Source organism: Prunus persica, chromosome G1, assembly GCF_000346465.2.
Source record: "Prunus persica cultivar Lovell chromosome G1, Prunus_persica_NCBIv2, whole genome shotgun sequence".
Classification (NCBI taxonomy): domain Eukaryota; kingdom Viridiplantae; phylum Streptophyta; class Magnoliopsida; order Rosales; family Rosaceae; genus Prunus; species Prunus persica.
The window spans coordinates 41,199,735-41,219,930 of NC_034009.1; the positions used below are offsets into that span (position 1 = coordinate 41,199,735).

General features: G+C 35.4%; 3 protein-coding genes across 3 annotated transcripts; all 3 read left to right on the forward strand.

Annotated features, from left to right (window-relative positions):
* LOC18790734 (esterase) lies at positions 2,176-5,467 on the forward strand. The gene is made up of 5 exons (XM_007222992.2): positions 2,176-2,641; positions 3,045-3,254; positions 3,348-3,517; positions 4,319-4,580; positions 4,827-5,467. Exons 1-5 carry the CDS (start codon positions 2,269-2,271, stop codon positions 5,087-5,089), a joined length of 1,278 nt encoding a protein of 425 aa, XP_007223054.2. The 5' UTR covers positions 2,176-2,268; the 3' UTR covers positions 5,090-5,467.
* On the forward strand, positions 10,638-12,635 carry LOC18793630 (esterase). The gene is made up of 5 exons (XM_007227232.2): positions 10,638-10,902; positions 11,276-11,488; positions 11,592-11,761; positions 11,894-12,155; positions 12,370-12,635. The coding sequence occupies exons 1-5, from the start codon at positions 10,638-10,640 to the stop codon at positions 12,633-12,635; spliced, it is 1,176 nt and encodes a 391-aa protein (XP_007227294.2).
* LOC18793636 (esterase) lies at positions 15,574-19,148 on the forward strand. The gene is made up of 5 exons (XM_007221783.2): positions 15,574-15,993; positions 16,834-17,046; positions 17,140-17,309; positions 18,257-18,518; positions 18,782-19,148. Exons 1-5 carry the CDS (start codon positions 15,624-15,626, stop codon positions 19,051-19,053), a joined length of 1,287 nt encoding a protein of 428 aa, XP_007221845.2. The 5' UTR covers positions 15,574-15,623; the 3' UTR covers positions 19,054-19,148.

The following is a 20,196-nucleotide window of genomic DNA, read 5'->3' on the forward strand; positions in this document are numbered from 1 at the left end:
TATTTATAATATTAGTGCTAGAAATGGGTATATCACTAAATATCTCTAAATATTAAGGTAATTAAACTTCTATATAATATAACATATCAGACTATCTAATAATGAAATATTTTACATTTTTCAGCTCGCTCTTTTTTCAGTTTATTGAATTATAATGTCAATGTTTATGATGTAGAAAATATATGATTCGGGAGGCCCCCCTCTCTACCCTCACGATTTTATTTTTGGGAACTCACGAGCAACTTCCTAGTGGGTCACCCATCTTGTGATTGCTCTAGTCCCGACTCGCTTAACTTCAGAGTTCTCATGATTTCAAAGTTAGTGAGCTCCCAAAAGGCCTTGTGCTAGATGGAGGTGGACATGTACATATAAGGCACATCACCCCCTCTCCGTTGGTCGATGTGGAATGTTACAATCAACCTCCCTTAGGGGCCTGATATCCTTATCGGCACACTCGCACCACACGGCAGAGTGGCTCTGATACCAAATTGTCACATCCCGGAATCGGCTCCGCACGATATTAGTCTCAATCCAAAGTCGCTTGATAAAATACCCATAATCATTCTACACCATAATATTAACTTTTTACTGAAATATGAAAATCCACCTTGAATTTTTGGGGTATTACATCAAGCTATAACTTGTCAAAAAGGAAACAAATTACAATCAATATAGGAAATCTGGTAAATCTGGTCAACTCACGTCAACATGGATACGTGATCATATTAACTATGACAACTTGGGGTTGGAGAGATTTGAGTTCGACAATAAAGCTAACTTCGTAATTGCAGCGTTACTATCACTCACCAGAAAAGAAGATAACTATGACAACTTGGGGTTGAAGGGATTTGCTGACTTCTTTTTAGTGTAACAACAAGAACCTTTGACTATAGGGCTCGTTTGTTACACAGGACTGTCTTGACATGGACTATGCTTAGGGACTGGCTTGGCTTGGTTTGGCTTGGTCTAAGTTGGATAACACTTATTTTGCGTTTGGTGTATGCTTGGACTAGGACTAGAATTTTTTTATTTTTTCAAAAATATCTATATATATATATGTATATATGTATTTTATAATATATATATATATATATATGTATATATACATACATATAATATATATATAAAACATATATGTGTATATACATGTATATAAGTATATTATAATAATATTATATATTTTAAATAATATAAACGTACATATATATTATAATAATATACATATATACACGTATATACATGTATATACAGTCCCCTTCTATTGAGGGATCCCTCAAATAAAATTATTTGAGGGACGCCCTTTAGGGTACCCTACAATTTTTTTCCCAATGATCCAAACCATCTATTTTTTAGGTCTTCATTCATAGATCATCCTAACAAAAAATTAGAGAAATCGGAAACCGTTTCGACATCCAATTGTGTCTTACAAAATCAATGAACACGGTACTTCAAGAAAATGCTAAAATTTCAATAACTTAATTGAGTAGTCAAATGATATCGGATTCAAGTGATTTTTTGTAGGGATGATCTTTGAATGAGTATCTACAAAATAGACGGTTTGGATTAGTGAAATACAATCTGGAGTGGGGCCTACAAGGGGTGTCCCTCAAATAAGCTTATTTGAGGGATCCCTCAATGGAAGCTCTCTGCATGTATATATATGTGTATATAGGTGTATATTTGTATATTCTAATATACATGGGTATAATACATATACATATATTTATATATATGTATGTATATTATAATATATAATATATATGGGTATGTTATAATAATAATAATAATAATAATAGTAATAATAGTAATATAAGTACATTATAATAATATAATATATGCATCTTATACATTGGTGAACATAGGACTAGCTAATCCTCCATTTTTACAAGGGCTTAGTAGTCCCCTCCTAAGGAGGTGTTTTTGGTGAGCTCGGTATTAGCAATTCCATCTAAGACTAGAATTAAATGAAACAAACATGGTATTAAATTTAGTCTATACCAGTCCAAGCCACACTTGTGTACCAAACGACCCCTAAGAGACTAATGCATTTGACTAACTCTCACCATATGGTCTATTGTGAGGAGCTGTACGTTGTATAGAGGAGGGAGTCACATAGATGACATCTCTTGATGTCATATCTTACAAATTGCATCTTACAGACAATATTTACATTTGAAAAACGCACAGCTTTTCCAGGTCGGCCAAGGCATAGCTAGATTTCTAGATGGTTGAAAACTTACGCAACTTAGCATTTCTGGCTTTCTACAAATGCAGTTGAAAATTCCACCTTTTCCTTGCACTATAAAAGGAACATACTCTTGGATAATTTATCACTTCTTATCTGCAACATCTTTGTGGTATATATTTGCTTTCTCAACCATGGACTCTCCTACATTTCCTATCCAAGCTATCGTTTCTCTATTTTGCTCATGTATGCTTTTGTCGCATATCACCACTTTGAGCCCTGCCTTGGCTTTGGAAGACTGTGAGTTTCCAGCCATCTTTAACTTTGGAGATTCAAATTCAGATACTGGTGGATTTGCCGCGTCCCTTTCGCCACCAACACCACCTTATGGGGAGACCTATTTTCATATGCCGGTTGGAAGATTCTCAGATGGCAGGCTCATAATCGATTTTCTTGGTATGCATTTTTGGTTTTTGTGTTAATATTTATTTAGGAAAAGGTATTAACAGTATATGCTTTTAAATTAATTATCATCTTATTCTTATGGCTGACAATTCAAACATGTATAAACGGTGGAAAAATTGCTTTCGTTTTCCAAATTGTTTTCAAACGCTGTACACAATAAGCTTTCCAAATTGTTTTCCAAATTGTTTTCAAAGACCAAAGTGGATGGCAGGCCCAATAAGCTTTCTGGACACTCATTTTTCTTGATAATTTTCGGCAGTAAGTTTTATATATATCAAATAGTGACTTGACTTCCAGAGTGATTTTAGGTTCAAACAGAGAGACACTTGATACTGTGTGTGTGATAAAATTCCCTTCTCCCAATATAATTTGTCTGATGAAACTTGTGGTTCAGCAAAGAGTCTTGGTCACCCCTTTCTAAGCGCATATCTGGATTCCCTTGGGAGCAACTTCTCGTATGGTGCAAATTTTGCCACTGCAGCTTCCACCATCAGATTGCCAGATCAAATTTTTCCGGCTGGTGGATTTAGTCCCTTCTACCTCAATATTCAGTACGTGCAGTTCATGCAACTAAAATCCAGATCACAACTCATTAGGCATCGAGGTAAAAATTTAATTATTTATTACTTATTAGGGCAACAAATTATTTTCAAGCCAAAAAACTTTGTGACTGGAGCTTTGTTTAATTTGTATATAGGGGGAATATTTGCAAGTTTGATGCCCAAGGAGGAGTATTTCTCCAAAGCTTTATACACATTTGACATTGGACAGAATGACCTAGGTGAGGGGTTCTCTGGTAACTTGACTGTTCAAGAGGTCAATGCATCGGTTCCTGATATAATCAGTGGGTTCTCGGCAAATATTAAGGTAATTAATCTTTCAGGTGATAAAGTTGTGGTTTAGCAAAGAGTCTTGGTCAATGGGGGCCCAACTCACTGTATCAATTATATTTTAAGCGTCATACATTCAAATATTTAATTATATACCAATTTTTAACACTAGTAATATAGATAAATCTTATACCATTTAATTTTTATAAATACATCCTAAAAAAACCAAAAAAATTACATTTAACCCTATTGAATTTAATTTTAATTATTAAATTACTTTGATGCCCTATTGAGTGTTTTGGAATTTTTTTATAGTAAATTTAGGTTTTACCCATAAAAAAACTTTCACTTTTGGAAAAAGCCAAAGCTTTTTCAAAAAAGACAGAAAAACCTCTCAACTTTCAAACCAAAGACATGCAAATGTAAAGGATTCCTTAGGAAATCAAAAAATAAATAAGGGCAATTTTGTCCATTTTGGCTTCTTTTAAAATTTTTCTCTCTCCTTTGGGTTTTTCCAAAGTCTCCCTTTTTTTATTTATGAGGTTTTGGAGTTGGGCTTGTTTTAAGAAATTGATGACAATTTTGTAATTTATAGAAAGTTCGAAGCCTCTTTGTTATGTTGTAAATGGGTTTTGAGTGTGTTTCCAAAGTCCATTTCATGTGGGGTGGGGGGTTTAATTATAATTTGGATCCTTATATTAGGTATAAATAGTGAATCTCCCTTCAAATAACATGTCAGACTGTCTAGTAAGAGAATATATTTTAATTTTTCTGCTTGCTGTTTATTTAACTTTTGGTGAAGTATGATGTTAATGTGGTGATTACTATGATGATGCAGAAAATATATGATTTGGGAGCGAGATCATTTTGGATCCACAACACTGGGCCAATTGGCTGTCTCCCTTACATCTTTGCCAATTTCCCAGCTCAAAAGGATGAGGCCGGCTGTGCAAAGTCATACAATGAAGTAGCTCAGCATTTTAACCAGAAGCTGAAGGAAGCCACAGTTCAACTTAGGAAAGATCTACCTTTGGCTGCAATTACTTATGTGGACGTTTATTCAGTTAAATACTCTCTTTTCAAGGAATCGCAAAAATATGGTAAGCCACTCCACCTTATGATAAAATTTGCATTTTTTTTTTTTGTTTTTTTGTTTTTGCTTACATACGTAATTTCAAATGATTTCACTGGACTGATAAGTATATCACTTGTCACATAATGTAATTCACTAATGCGGTTTAAAAATGTGATCTCTTAAGCATTATTAAAATGGAAAGCATATGCAAAGAAATTCCATGAATGAAATTTATTTTCCCTCTATATTAAATTGGTTGCACATGCTTCAGGGTTTGAGCTCCCACTTGTTGCTTGTTGTGGGTATGGTGGCAAGTACAACTATAACAGTAGTTCTGAATGTGGAGGAACAGCTAGAGTTAATGGAAGGCAAATATTTGTTGGCTCATGCAAAGATCCTTCGGTGAGAGTGAATTGGGATGGCATTCATTATACTGAGGCAGCTGCCAAGTTTATTTCTGATAAAATTTCAACTGGAGCATTTTCTGATCCACCCCTTGCTTTGAAACAAGCATGTCACAAGAATTTGGCCTAATAATTAAATAAATTAAAAAGTTAAATACGTACAGACAGATGCATGCGGGTGGAAATTATTTTGTATTGGAATAATTGTGTTGTACCTTGTAGCTGCAGGTCCCTTGAGCCATTTAGGTAGTAATTTAGAATATCCAATAAAGTCAGTGGGGTATAGCTCAGTTGGTTGAACTCTTCCACCTCCATTCATGTGGGTAGATGTTCGAAACCCCAAGGCACTCAATGAATATTTATGTAAACCTACCCCCCAAAATTGCTTGCAATAAAAAAAAGTACCTCATAAAAAATAAAGGCTCCTATACTTGGTTTTTAATAAAAGAGATGCTAGTCATAATAAAAGAGTAATGCTAGTCATACCACATTTATATACCATTTTGTGTTGACCATCCAATTTTTTTAGTTATCATTTTTCTTCTTCTTATTTATGAGGTTCAATACTTCTCTTCGAATTCGAACATTACTTTGATTTAGTGTGTTTATTCGAAGTTTCAACAAACAATGCAAACTGATTCGATAAAGTCTCATAATTAATATGAATTAATATATTCGACATTTTGGGTAGAATTTGGTTAACAAAAAGCATTATGTGTTGAGAGTGTGAATCTCACGTTGGGAACTTAAAGTTTTAGAGCATCCACAGTCATACTCTCTAATTTTCAGTTAAATTTGAGCTAAAAACATATAAAAGTTATTTTAGGAGCTCTCTATAAAATTTAAACTCCAATCTTGCTCTCTAGTTTAGGGAGTCATAAATGCTATAACTCTTTTCTAATTGGTCAATCTTCATTAAAAAATAATATAAAAAATAATTAGCATTAACTAAAGGTTTGAAATACTCATTAAATAAAGCAGCATTAAATTATAGGGAGCCACTACTAATCCTTTCTCTCTCTTCAGATTTAGGAGCTCCTAGAGGTCTTCTTATTTTAGGAGGTGGATAGGCAGCATGGTTGGAGTTGTATGTTTTCAATTCCTCTCTAAAATTTGTCTAAGGAGGTAGTTTAGGGAGCCCATTGTGGATGCTCTTAGAGCATCTATAATGGACTCCCTAAACCAAAATTTGAAAATCTTGATTTCAAAATTCTTCTTTTGATTTTCTTATGCCTCAAAAAGTTTATAAATCATTCTCTAATTGCTTCTACACTTGATAAAATGAACTTAGAACAAGAGTCCCACTTTTCATCCTTCCAATTACTTCAACACTTCACCATTTTCTTTTCTACGTTTCACATTTGCTTTCTTAATTCTCTCCTTGATGTAATAGTAATAAACTCCATCTCCCTTATTTCCAAGTCTTCTCTTCTTCTTCTTCCACCATTTTCTTTTCTACGTCTCACATTTTCTTTCTTAATTCTCTCATTGATGTTATAGTAATAAACTCCATCTCCCTTATTTCCAAGTCTTCTCTTCTTCTTCTTCCACAATTTTCTTTTCTACGTATCGTATTTGCTTTCTTAATTCTCTCATCGATGTAATAGTAATAAACTCCATCTCCCTTATTTCCAAGTCGACGTCTTCTTCTTCTTCTTTTGGGAGGAAGAGTGGGCTGTTGCCCTCCACGTTTCAGATTCTTCTCTTCTTTCTCTCTTTTTTTAAAAAAAAAGCCTATAAGGGCATTTTGGTAATTTTTACATAGAGGGGTATTTTGGTCATTTTTTCCAAACGTCAAAAAAGATTTCCTGCACGTTCATTGAGTCGACTACTATTGTCCTACCTAATAATCATAATTTTTTCAATCCAATTTCTTATACTTCCTTTGAAAAATTCACAAAATGTTAAGGGCATTTTTGTCCAACTCGAAATTAAACACACTTAATCCAATAGTCTCAATACAAAATCATTTGATAAAATACTAATAATCATCATTCACCAGAATATTAATTTTACTGAAATATGGAAATCCACCTTTAATTTTCAGAGTATTACATCAAGCTGTAGCTCGTAATTCTATTTAGAGTACATAGAAAATCAAAATTAGAAAAACAAACAAATTACAATCAATATGAGAAATCTGGTCAACTCACACCAACATGGACCGTGGTAATTTGAAATTACTTGATCATATTAACTATGACTCAACTTGTGGGTGGAGGGATTTGAATTTGACAATAAAGCTAAATTCGTAATTTCAGCGTTACTATAGGCTTTACTCACCAAAAAAGAAGGTAACTACTGCTGACTTTTTTTTAGTGCAAAAACAAGAACCACATAAGAGACTGCTGCATTTGACTAACTCTCACCATATGGTCCATTGTGAGGAGCTGTTGTATATATTAGCCATAACTCTATGGTTGATCAAAATGATCATCACACCCAGCAAAAACCAGAAAATGGTTAACACACCCATGCTATGACAGCTGTTGTGCTCGAACGGTCACAAAGGCATATTCAACACAAGTACAAGCATATTCCTTGTTCTTATTTGCTGAGTCATCCTAAGGGTTCCTTGTCCTAGGATTTTTTATATAGTCTGTTGTGTGTATATATATATATACATTTTACCTCAATTGTAAATGTCAAGAGCGGCAATCTTCTATTGTCTCATACATTGATTGTAACCCATGTATTAGACAATGAGAAAGAAACTGAAAGGGGAAGAGTGCCCGCCCATGCCCCAGGATAAGTAACTCCATTTGCATTAGCAATACTCGTCCGTCCAGGTTGGGTGGTACTTAGAAAATCATTGGGATCAAACGTCGTACGGTCAGTTGTGCCCGAAATAATTATCCAGCCAGTAGAATCATTCTTATCATAACTATGGAAAACATAACCACGGTTACATGAGTCACTGAGGGTCGTAGAACCATAATCAAGTGTCAAAGCACTAGAAGATCCTACCCGAGGAACAAAAGATAACTGGGTTTTGGCAATTACAAGGGTGGCACAACCCGAACCACTACTTGTAGCTTATCATTCCTTTTGGACTTTGAGTTCATCCCACCATTTTGGATATTCATTCAACTTGGAACAAGTGTCTCAACTATGTTTCGGACTGCCACAATGTGTGCAACCTCCTCCATTTGTCTGAGTCTTCAATCATGAAGCCATATTTGGCTTCGCGGTGTTCGCAGGTTGGGTGGTTGTCTTTGCATATGACTGTATTTGAAGCGGTGCAATGTCAGTAGAAGGCGGTGTCGGTCCCGACCGATCAGTTTGTACTTTTTGTAGGAAATAGATTCATTTAGAGTACATCCCTGCAAGCCTTGTCAAGTCGATCATCTAATCCATCTAGGAAAGTGTAAAATCAGTGAAACTTAACCAAAATTAGTGAAATCAAAAGGATTTTGACCGTTACTATTCCTAGTTTCCAAAACATCAAAATCTTTCAAAAATACTTCACAGATCAAAGGAACATGGAAGCCAAAGGAAGGCCAGGGAATTGAAATTTCTAGAAAAACACAAAGTTTCAGAATTTTCTCACAAGTCTTTTTCAACACACCTCAAATACCATCCTTAAGGCTCGACATCATACTCCAACATCATACCCTTGGCCTAAGCTTCCCAAAAACAAGATTTGGAACTAAAATGTGAACACCCAAACCCAAAAATTTATCAACAGACCCAAAATCCGAAAATCCTGATTTCAAAATTCTTCTTTTGATTTTCTTATGCCTCAAAAGGTAGTCTCTAACTCAGTTATAACTATAAATCGACTCAAACAATTAATTTCACAAAATCTCAAGAATTGAAAATGAACTTAAAACAAGAGTCCCACCTTTCATCATTCCAATTGCTTCAACACTCCACCATTTTTTTTTCTACCTCTCACATTTTGTTTTCTTAATTCTCCCATGGATGTAATAGTAATAAACTCCACCTTCTTCTTCTTCTTTTCATAATGGTGGATTTGAAAGCTTGAGGCAAGGAGGAAAGAATGGGAGGAAGAGTGGGCTGTTGCCCTCCACGTTTCAGATTCTTTTTTTTTTTATATATATAAATTTTATAAATATTTATTTATTTAAATTATTATTTTTTTAATATCTACAAGGGCATTTTGGTAATTTTCACATGTTGGGGTATTTTGATCATTTTAGCCCAAAATTCAGAAACAATTTCCTACGTGTTCGTTGAGTCCACTACTTTCGTTCTACCTCAGAATCATAAATTTTTCACTTGTTGCTTATTGTGGCTTTGGTTGCAAGTACAACTATAACGGTAGAACTGTTGAATGTGGAAGAACAGTTACAGTTAATGGAAGACAAATATTTGCTGACTCATGCATACGTCCTTATGTTAAAGTGAACTGGGATGGGATTCATTATACTGAGGCAGCTGCCAAGATTGTTTTTGATAAAATTTCAACTGGAGCATTTTCCGATCCACCCCTTCCTTTGAAACAAGCATGTTACAGGAGTTTGGACTAACCCATAAATTAATCAATCATCAAGTACTGCAAACACAAGCATGCAGGTGGAAACTATTTCGTATTGTGTGGTACCTTTGTAACTGCAGGTCAGGTCCCATGAGCCATTTAGGTAGTCATTTCGAATCCCATAACAAATAAAGGTTCCAGTACTTGGTTTTTAATTAAAATTTCATTGATTTTTCTTCTTCTTATTTTTGAGGTCAATACTTCTGATAGAACATTACTTCGATTTAGTGTTTCACATGAAAAAAAGAGGTGTATTTTTTTTTTAGGGGGGTTGGGTTGTTGGGGAGGCCACTTCGCCTCCTTTCTTCCTTCTTTCGTCCTAGTGTCATCCCACCATTCGACTAAACTGAGTTATCTCCCCCATATTTGTGGAGGGCTTTTCTTCCTAGCTGATTTCGTGCTAGGTTTTGCTTCCCTTGTGTTTTGCAAGAGAGAGAGAGAGAGAGAGAGAGAGAGAGAATTAATTATTTTTATTTCTTTCAGATATTATTATTTTTTATTAATATTTTATTTCTTTTAAATATATACAACAAACATACTCTCGGATTCCACCTCTCTTCTGCAAAATTTTTCTGGTACTTGCTTTCTCCACCATGGAGTCTCCTAGAATTACTAGTAAACCTCTGTTTCTCTCTTATATGCTTCTGTCGCATATCACCACAATTAAACCTTGTTCGTGTCTTTGGACATTAAATACACATGGGAAAAGCCTGAGTTGATCTTCTTTCCTTTTTTGGGTTTAAAAAATGTACCAATGAGAAAAGTAGGTTGGTGAGGTGCCAACTTGGTGGATTTACAGATTTGCTTAAATTTGTCGTAGTATTATTATGTTAGGAAATCTGGAGCCATAGACACACTTGTAACAACCACTGTGAGAATCTGAAATTACTCAATCATATAAGAGTTTGCTGAATAAATAAAAAATATTACACAATTTAATGTGTACAAATCAACAAAAAAAAATAAAAACAGACCCAAGATGCAGTGATTCTTGCGTAGAGATTGCCACATACAACAAGCTCTCACATGCAGGGAGCCCCCCTCGAGTCGCCGTTGTATGCGGCAGTCCCTACACCACAACTTCTCTCATACATATCTACTCTTGATGTCACATTTTAGGATTTTCTTAGTTCTCATCTCCAATACATCACATCTTGGTATTTTATTTTTCTCCACTATGGAGTCTCCCAGAATTAATATCAAAGTTATCATTTCTCTATTTTGCTCTTATATGCTTTCGTCACATTATATCACCGCTTTGAGGCCTGCCTTGGCTATAAAAGAGTGTGAATTTCCAGCAATCTTTAACTTCGGAGACTCAAATTCAGATACTGGTGGATTGGCTGCATCCATTTATCCATCACCACCACCTTATGGAGAAACCTATTTTCATATTCCGGCTGGAAGAATCTCGGATGGCAGGCTCATAATCGATTTTCTTGGTACGTTTATTTAAGGAAAATGTATTATATATTTATGTTTTCAAATTTCATCTTTGTTCTTCTGTGTATGTTTGGCACATTCTCTGTAAACAACCATTCCTATTTACATGCCAATCACAATTCGTGATATTATCTTTACACATGTTTGTCAAATTTCATGACTTGATGATCGACCTAAATCGATCAAATTTTTTTGCCTAAGTACTTAAAATCTCTATATCCATGACCAAACTTTTTACAAATTTAAATGGAAAAATCATCCCAATTATTTCCCACATGGTTGCAAAGGTGCAACTTGCTTTTCTTTGCTCTGGGTTTGTTTTGTTTCTTTTTTTCTCTTTAAATTGATCGTCTGATAAAACTTGTGGTGTAGCAAAGAATCTTGGTCAACCCTTTCTAAGTGCATATCTGGATTCACTTGGGGCCAACTTCTCGCACGGTGCAAATTTTGCCACTGGATCTTCGACCATCAGATTGCCAAATCGCATTTTACCAGCTCCTGGTGGATATAGTCCCTTCACCCTCACTATTCAATACTCGCAGTTCTTGCAACTAAAAAACAGATCACAACTCATTAGGGATCGAGGTAAAAAACATTACTGAAGCTCTACAATTTATTAATTATTAGGGTGACTGATTATCTTCAAGCCAAAACTTTGTGACTGGAGCTTTGTTCAATATGCATGTAGGGGGAATATTTGCAAGTTTGATGCCCAAGGAGGAGTATTTTTCCAAAGCCTTGTACACATTTGACATTGGCCAGAATGACCTTGGAGAAGGGTTCTTTGCTAACTTGACTATTCAACAAGTCAATGCATCTATTCCTGATATAATCAGTAGCTTCTCAGCAAATATTAAGGTAATTAATCTTTTAGTGATAAAACTGTATTAATATAACATGTCAAGCCGTCTAATAATACAATATTTTCTATTTACCCGCTCGCTCTTTTTTCACTTTTACTGAATTATAATGTTGATGTTTACGATGTAGAAAATATATGATTTGGGAGGGAGATCATTTTGGATCCACAACACTGGGCCAATTGGCTGTCTCCCTTACATCTTAGCCAATTTCCCATCTCAAAAGGATGAGGCTGGCTGTGCAAAGTCGCACAATGAAGTAGCTCAGCAATTTAACCACAACCTGAAGGAGGCTACAGTTCAACTTAGGAAAGATCTACGTTTGGCTGCAATTACTTATGTAGACGTCTATTCAGTCAAATACTCTCTTTACAAGGAACCTAAAAAATATGGTAAGCCACTCGACCTTCACAAGCACACCGACAAAAAGTTGAAACATTTCAGTTTCCTTACGTGCAAGTGACGTTGTTGGACTTATCAAGTATACATAAAGCTGCTTAAAAATATGATTTTTTAAGTATTATTTAAAAGGAAAGCATATGCATAGAGAAATTCCTTGAACGAAATTTATTTTCACTTTGTATTGATTGCTTGGAAATCTTTCAGGGTTTGAGCTCCCACTTGTTGGTTGTTGTGGCTCTGGTGGCAAGTACAACTTTAACGGTAGAACTCTTGATTGTGGAAGAACAGTTACAGTTAATGGAAGACAAATATTTGCTGGCTCATGCAAACGTCCTTATGTTAAAGTGAACTGGGATGGGATTCATTATACTGAGGCAGCAGCCAAGATTGTTTTTGATAAAATTTCAACTGGAGCTTTTTCCGATCCACCCCTTCCTTTCAAACAAGCATGTCACAGGAGTTTGGACTAACCCATAAATTAATCAATCATTAAGTACTGCAATAATTGTGTGGTACCCTTGTAACAGCAGGTCCCCTGAGCCATTTAGGTAGTAAGTTAGAACCCCGGAAAAAATAAAGGCTCCAGTACTTGGTTTTTAATTAAAAGTTGACTATCCAGTTTCTTAGTTATGATTTTTCTCTCTCTTGTTTTTGAGGTTCAATACTTCTGTTGGAACATTACTTCGATTTACTTCCATTCAAACTCAAAGGATAAGACACACGATCACTCACATTTAAAGTCTGAGTCACTAAAATTAGAAAACAAATATGGTAACAGACATTTCATATAACTAAAATATGGATGCACCAAACGGTGGTGCCATAGCCAGATCTGCCATTGTTTGCCATCAGATTGATGCCCCGTACTGTTAGCTTTGCAAGTACTGAAGTCATCCACATAATAGATCCCCCTTTGTCTTAGTACCACGACCAATGATATTCTTGGTGAGAATATCAAGAAGAAAACAAAAACTCGGGTTATTTAGTGCATACCAATTAAATTGTTCAGTAGCCTGACCAATAAACATCAATTTCTTCGACAGAGATGGAACAAGCAAAGTATTAGACAGTGAGAGAGAAACTGAGAGGGCAGCAGTGCCCGCCTATGTCCCAGGATAAGTAACTCGATTTGCATTAGCAATACTCGTTCGTCTAGGTTGGGTGGTACTTAGAAAGTCATTGGGATCAAACGCCGTATGCTCAGTTGCACCCGAAATAATATCCAACCAGTGGAATCATTCTTATCATAAGTATGGAAAACATAACCACGGTTACATGAGTCGCTGAGGGTCGTAGAACCATCATCAAGTGTCGAAGCACTAGAAGATCCTACCTGAGAAACAAAAGATAACTGGGTTTCGGCAGTTACAAGGGTGGCACGACCCAAACCACTACTTGTAGCTTCTCGTTGCTTTGGGACTTTGAGTTCATCCCACCATTTTGGATAGCCATTCAACTTGGAACAAGTTTCACGAGTATGTTTCGAATTGCCACAATGTAACCTTCATTTGTCTGAGTCTGCAGTCATGAAGCCGTATTTGGCTTCGCGGTGTTCGCAGGTTGGGTGGTTGTCTTTGCATATTACTGTATATGAAGCGGTGCAATGTCAGTAGAAGGAAGTGTCGGTCCTGACTGATCGGTTTGTACTTTTTGTAGGAAACAAATTCATTTGGAGTACATCCCTTCTAGCCTTGTCAAGTTGATCATCTAATCCATCTAGGAAAGTGTAAAATCAGTGAAACTTAACCAAAATTTGATCCCCCAAGACCTAACTTCACTCTAATATTTGATCCCCCAAAACTTAACCAAAATCAATGAAATCAAAAGGGTTTTGATCCTTGCTATTCCTAGTTTTCAAAACATCAAAACCTTTCAAAAATACTTCACAGATCAAAGGAACACGGGAGCCAAAGTAAGGCCCATGAACTGAAATTTCCATAAAAATACAAAGTTTCAGAATTTTATCAAAAGTCTCTTTCAATACACCTCAAATACCATCCTTAAGCCTCGAAATCATACTCCAACATCACACCTTTGGCCTAAGCTTCCCAAAAACAAGATTTGGATCTAATTGTGAACACCCAAACCCAAAAATTTATCAACACACCCAAAATCCGAAAATCTTGATTTCATAATTCTTCTTTTGATTTTCTTGTGCGTCAAAAGGTTCATAAATCATTCTCTAACTCAGTTATAACTATAAATCCACTCAAACAATTAATTACACAAAAACTCAATAATTAAAAATGAACTTAAAACCAGAGTCCCACCTTTCATCCTTCAAATTGCTTCAACACTCCACCATTTTCTTTTCTACCTCTCACATTTGTTTTCTTAATTCTCTCATGGATGTAAAAGTAATAAATTCCATCTCCCTTCTCTCTCTCTCTCTCTCTCTCTCTCTCTCTCTCTCTCTCTCTCATTATCTTCTCCATTCTGCCAACAACTCACCTCTCTCAGCTCTAAAAAAACCAGCTTCATTAGGGAAGATCCCTTAACTAGGTGAGTCATAACTTTAAGCTAGGTGACTCATCCTTTCATAATGGTGGATTTGAAAGCTTGAGGCAAGGGGGAAAGAATGGGAGGAAGAGTAGGCTGTTGACCTTCACGTTTCAGATTCTTCTCTTCTTTCTCTTTTTTTTATAAAAAAAATGCCTACAAGGGCATTGTGGTAATTTTTACATGTAGAGGGTATTTTGGTCATTTTAGCCCAAAATTCAGAAACTATTTCGTACGCGTTTGTTGAGTCGACTACTATCGTACTACCTCATAATCATAATTTTTTCGCTCCAATTTCTTATACTTTGAAAATTTCACAAAATGTTAAGTAAGGGCATTTTTGTCCAACTTGAAATTAAACACACTTAATCCAATAGTCTCAATCCAAAGTCGCTTGATAAAATACCCATTATCATTCTACACCATAATATTAATTTTTCACTGAAATATGAAAATCCACCTTGAATTTTCGAGGTATTACATCAAGCTATAACTCGTCATAAAAGGAAACAAATTACAATCAATATCGGAAATCTGATCAACCCATGCCAACATGGACCGTGGGAGATTACGTGATCATATCAACTATGACAACTTGGGGTTGGAGGGATTTGAATTTGACAATAAAGCTAAATTCGTAATTGCAGTGTTACTATAGGCTTTACTCACCAAAATAGAAGATAACTACTGCTGACTTCTTTTTAGTGCAACAACAAGAACCACATAAGAGACTACTGCATTTGACTATCACCATATGGTCTATTGTGAGGAGCTGTTGTATAGAGGAGGGAGTCACATAGATGACATCTCTCGATGTCGTATCTTACAAATTGCATCTTACAGACATTATTTACATTTGAAAAACGCACAGCTTTTCCAGGTTGGGCAAGGCATCCCAGCTAGCTAGATTTCTAGATGGTTGAAAACTTACGCAACTTAGCATTTCTGGCTTTCTACAAATGCAGTCGAAAATTCCACCTTTTCCTTGCACTATAAAACGAACATACTCTTGGATAATTTATCACTTCTCATCTGCAACATCTTTGTGGTATATATTTACTTTCTCCACCATGGACTCTCCTACAATTCCTATCAAAGCTATCGTTTCTCTATTTTGCTCATGTATGCTTTTGTCGCATATCACCACTTTGAGCCCTGCCTTGGCTTTGGAAGACTGTGAGTTTCCAGCCATCTTTAACTTTGGAGATTCAAATTCAGATACTGGTGCATATGCATCCTTTCTTCCACTACCACCACCTTATGGGGAGACCTATTTTCATATGCCGGTTGGAAGATTCTCAGATGGCAGGCTCATAATCGATTTTCTTGGTATGCATTTGTGGTTTTTGGTTATTTTTTAAAAATTTATTTGGGAAAAGGTAATAATAGTATATGCTTTGGTCTGTTTGGATGAGGAAAAATAATTCGGAATTTAACTAAAAGTCGGAAATTTAAGAGGAGAAATTGACAATTCCTTTGTTTGGCAACTTAAGCACGGAATTTATTAAATGACATGCGGAAAAGTCGTGGAAATTGGTGCATCAAATTCCCGAGTCTAATTTTCATTTAAATAAGCGTCATTTCACAATTTCCACAGTATTATTTACAAAATTCGACATACATAAATCCAAACACTGAAATTTTCAGTTGTCAGAAATTGAAATGATAGAAATCTAAATTCCGTCATTTTAGAATTCCATGTAAATTTCAATTCCTTCATCCAAACGGTAAATTAATTCTCATCTTATTCTTATGGCTGACAATTCAAACATGTATAAATGGTGGAAAAATTGCTTTTGTTTTCCAAATTGTTTTCAAACGCTGTACACAAGGACTAAAGTGCACGGTAGGCCTAAGAAGCTTTTTGGACACTCATTTATCTTGATAATTTTCCGCAGTAAGTTTTATATATATCAAATAATATTGGATGAAGAGAACATATAGCTTGTGGAAAGAGTCGTGATTTGCAGGCTGGTGGTTCTAGGTTCGAAATACTTGACACGGTGTGTATAAAAAATAAAAAATAAAAAATAAAAACCTTCCCATAATATGGACATGAGTTGGCATAATACCTCTATTTGCATCAGTACTTTGTACTAAATGATAAGTTTTTTTCCTTTTCCACATGCATTTTTCCAAAATTCTTGTCTAATAGAACTTGTGGTTCAGCAAAGAGTCTTGGTCACCCCTTTCTAAGCGCATATCTGAATTCCCTTGGGAGCAACTTCTCGTATGGTGCAAATTTTGCCACTGGAGGCTCCACCATCAGATTGCCAGATCGCATTTTTCCAGCTGGTGGTGGATTTAGTCCCTTCTACCTCAATATTCAGTACATGCAGTTCTTGCAACTAAAATCCATATCACAACTCATCAGGCATCAAGGTGAAAATCTAATTATTTATTACTTATTAGGGTAACAAATTATTTTCAAGCCAAAAAACTTTGTGACTGGAGCTTCATTTAATTTGTATATAGGGGGAATATTTGCAAGTTTGATGCCCAAGGAGTCGAATTTTTCCAAAGCTTTATACACATTTGACATTGGCCAGAATGACCTAGCAGAAGGGTTCTCTGATAACTTGACTGTTCAACAAGTCAATGCATCTGTTCCTGATATAATCAGTGGGTTCTCGGCAAATATTAAGGTGATTAATCTTCCAGGTGATAAAGTTGCGGATCAGCCAAGAGTCTTGGTCAATACTCAACGAGGTCCCAACTCATTGTATCAATCCCATGTTCAACAGTTTGTCGTGTCTCTATTATCGGCGTCATACATTCAAATATTTAGTTATACAGTCCCGATCTCTTGGACCACAGGAGTCCAAGAGATTGTGGTCACCCACCGTTGGATATTAATCCAATGGTTCAAAAAAGTTTCTTAAAAGGAGTGCAAAAGTGAGTGAACCGTTGAATTTACATCCAACGGTGAGTGACCATAAATCTCTTGGACCCCTATAGTCCAAGAGATTGTGGTCACCCACCGTTGGATATTAATCCAATGGTTCAAAAAAGTTTCTTAAAAGGAGTGCAAAAGTGAGTGAACCGTTGAATTTACATCCAACGGTGAGTGACCACCAATCTCTTGGACCCCTGTAGTCCAAGAGATCAGGACTGTTTAGTTATCAGTCCCTACCAATTCTTAACATTAGTGATATAAATAAACCATACCGTATTTAATTTTATAATTACCCCAAAAACAAAAAAACAAAAAAAATGACAGTTGATCCTATTGAATTTAATTTTAATTATTAAATTACTTTGATATTCTATTGAGTGTTTTGGATTATTTTTAATGAGGTTTTGGAGTTGGGCTTATTTTAAGAAATTGATGGCGGTTTTGTAATTTATAGAAAGTTCGAAGCCTCTTTGTTATGTTGTAAATGGGCTTTGGGTGTGTTTCTAATGTCCATTTCATGTGAGTTTTTTTAAATAATTTGGATCCCTATATTAGGTATAAATAGTGAATTTGTCTTCAAAGAACATGTCAGACTGTCTAGTAAGAGAATATATTTTAATTTTTCTGCTGGCTGTTTTTTAAATTTTCAAATTGGTGAATTATGATGTTAATGTGGTGATTGCTGTGATGATGTAGAAAATATACGATTTGGGAGCGAGATCATTTTGGATCCACAACACTGGGCCAATTGGCTGTCTCCCTACCATCTTAGCCAATTTCCCAGCTCAAAAGGATGAGGCTGGCTGTGCAAAGTCATATAATGAAGTAGCTCAGCATTTTAACCAGAAGCTGAAGGAAGCCACAGTTCAACTTAGGAAAGATCTACCTTTGGCTGCAATTACTTATGTGGACGTCTATTCAGTTAAATACTCTCTTTTCAAGGAACCCCAAAAATATGGTAAGCCACTCAACCTTATGATATTCACAAAACATACCTATATAAAGTTTGCAGTTTTTTTTGTTTTTTGTTTTTGCTTACCTACGTAATTTCAAATGACTTCATTGGACTGATAAGTATATCACCTGTCACATAATGTAACTCACTAATGTGATTTAAAAATGTGATCTCTTAAGCATTATTAAAACGGAAAGCATATACAAAGAAATTTCATGAATGAAATGTATTTTCACTCTATATTAAATTGGTTGCAAATGTTTCAGGGTTTGAGCTCCCACTTGTTGCTTGTTGTGGGTATGGTGGCAAGTACAACTATAACAGTAGTTCTAGTTGTGGAGGAACAGCTAGAGTTAATGGAAGCCAAATATTTGTTGGCTCATGCAAAGATCCTTCGGTGAGAGTGAATTGGGATGGCACTCATTATACTGAGGCAGCTGCCAAGTTTATTTCTGATAAAATTTCAACTGGAGCATTTTCTGATCCACCCCTTGCTTTTAAACAAGCATGTCACAAGAGTACTTGGCCTAATAATTAAATAAATCAAAAAATTAAATACGTACAGACAGATGCATGCAGGTGGAAATTATTTTGTATTGGAATAATTGTGTGTGTACCTTTGTAACTGCAGGTCCCTTGAGCCGTTTAGGTGGTAATTTAGAATACCCAATAAAGCAAGTGAGGTATAACTCAGTTGGTTTAACTCTTCCACTTCCACTTATGTAAATCCAATAAAGGCTTCTATACTTGGTTTTTAATAAAAGAGTAATGCTAGTCATACTACATTTATATACCACCTTGTGTTGACCATCCTGTTTTTTAGTTATCATTTTTCTTTCTCTTATTTATGAGGTTCAATACTTCTCTTTGAATTCGAACATTATTTTGATTTAGTGTGTTTAATCAAAGTTCCAACTAACAATGCAAACTGATTCGACAAAGTCTCATAATTAATATGATTTAATATATTCGACATTTTGGGTAGAATTTGGTTAACAAAAAGCATTGTGTTGAGACTGTGAATCTCACATTGGGAACTTAAAGTCTTAGAGCATCCACAATCATACTCTCTATTTTTCAGTTAATTTTGAGCTGAAAACATATTGAAGTTATTTTAGGAGCTCTCTATAAAATTTAAACTCCAATCTTGCTCTCTAGTTTAGGGAGTCATAAATGCTATAACTCTTTTCCTAATTGGTCAATCTCCATTAAAAAATAATATAAAAAATCATTTGCATTAACTAAAGGTTTGAAATACTCATTAAATAAAGCAGCATTAAATTATAGGGAGCCACCAGGAGTCCTTTCTCTCTCTTCAGATTTAGGAGCTCCTAAAGGTCTCCCTATTTTAAGGGGTGGATAGGGAGCATGGCTGGAATTGTATTTTTTCAATTCCTCCCTAAAATTTGTTGAAGGAGGTGGTTTAGGGATCCCATTGTGGATGTGCTTAGAGCATCTATAATGGACTCCCTAGACCAAAATCCGAAAATCTTGATTTCAAAGTTCTTCTTTTGATTTTCTTATGCCTCAAAAAGTTCATAAATCATTCTCTAGTTGCTTCAGCACTTGATAAAAATAACTTAGAACAAGAGTCCCACTTTTCATCCTTCCAATTGCTTCAACACTTCACCATTTTCTTTTCTACGTCTCACATTTGCTTTCTTAATTCTCTCATTGATGT

Excerpts from the sequence above, each read along its gene's own strand:
- LOC18793630 (XM_007227232.2), top strand. The coding sequence starts at position 10,638 with ATGGAGTCTCCCAGAATTAATATCAAAGTTATCATTTCTCTATTTTGC. Across the intron at positions 11,489-11,591 it reads ACAACTCATTAGGGATCGAG|GGGGAATATTTGCAAGTTTG; the intron begins GTAAAAAACATT and ends ATATGCATGTAG. Across the intron at positions 12,156-12,369 it reads CAAGGAACCTAAAAAATATG|GGTTTGAGCTCCCACTTGTT; the intron begins GTAAGCCACTCG and ends GAAATCTTTCAG.
- LOC18790734 (XM_007222992.2), top strand. The coding sequence starts at position 2,269 with ATGCAGTTGAAAATTCCACCTTTTCCTTGCACTATAAAAGGAACATAC. Across the intron at positions 2,642-3,044 it reads GCTCATAATCGATTTTCTTG|CAAAGAGTCTTGGTCACCCC; the intron begins GTATGCATTTTT and ends CTTGTGGTTCAG. Across the intron at positions 3,518-4,318 it reads GGTTCTCGGCAAATATTAAG|AAAATATATGATTTGGGAGC; the intron begins GTAATTAATCTT and ends ATGATGATGCAG.
- LOC18793636 (XM_007221783.2), top strand. The coding sequence starts at position 15,624 with ATGCAGTCGAAAATTCCACCTTTTCCTTGCACTATAAAACGAACATAC. Across the intron at positions 17,310-18,256 it reads GGTTCTCGGCAAATATTAAG|AAAATATACGATTTGGGAGC; the intron begins GTGATTAATCTT and ends GTGATGATGTAG. Across the intron at positions 18,519-18,781 it reads CAAGGAACCCCAAAAATATG|GGTTTGAGCTCCCACTTGTT; the intron begins GTAAGCCACTCA and ends CAAATGTTTCAG.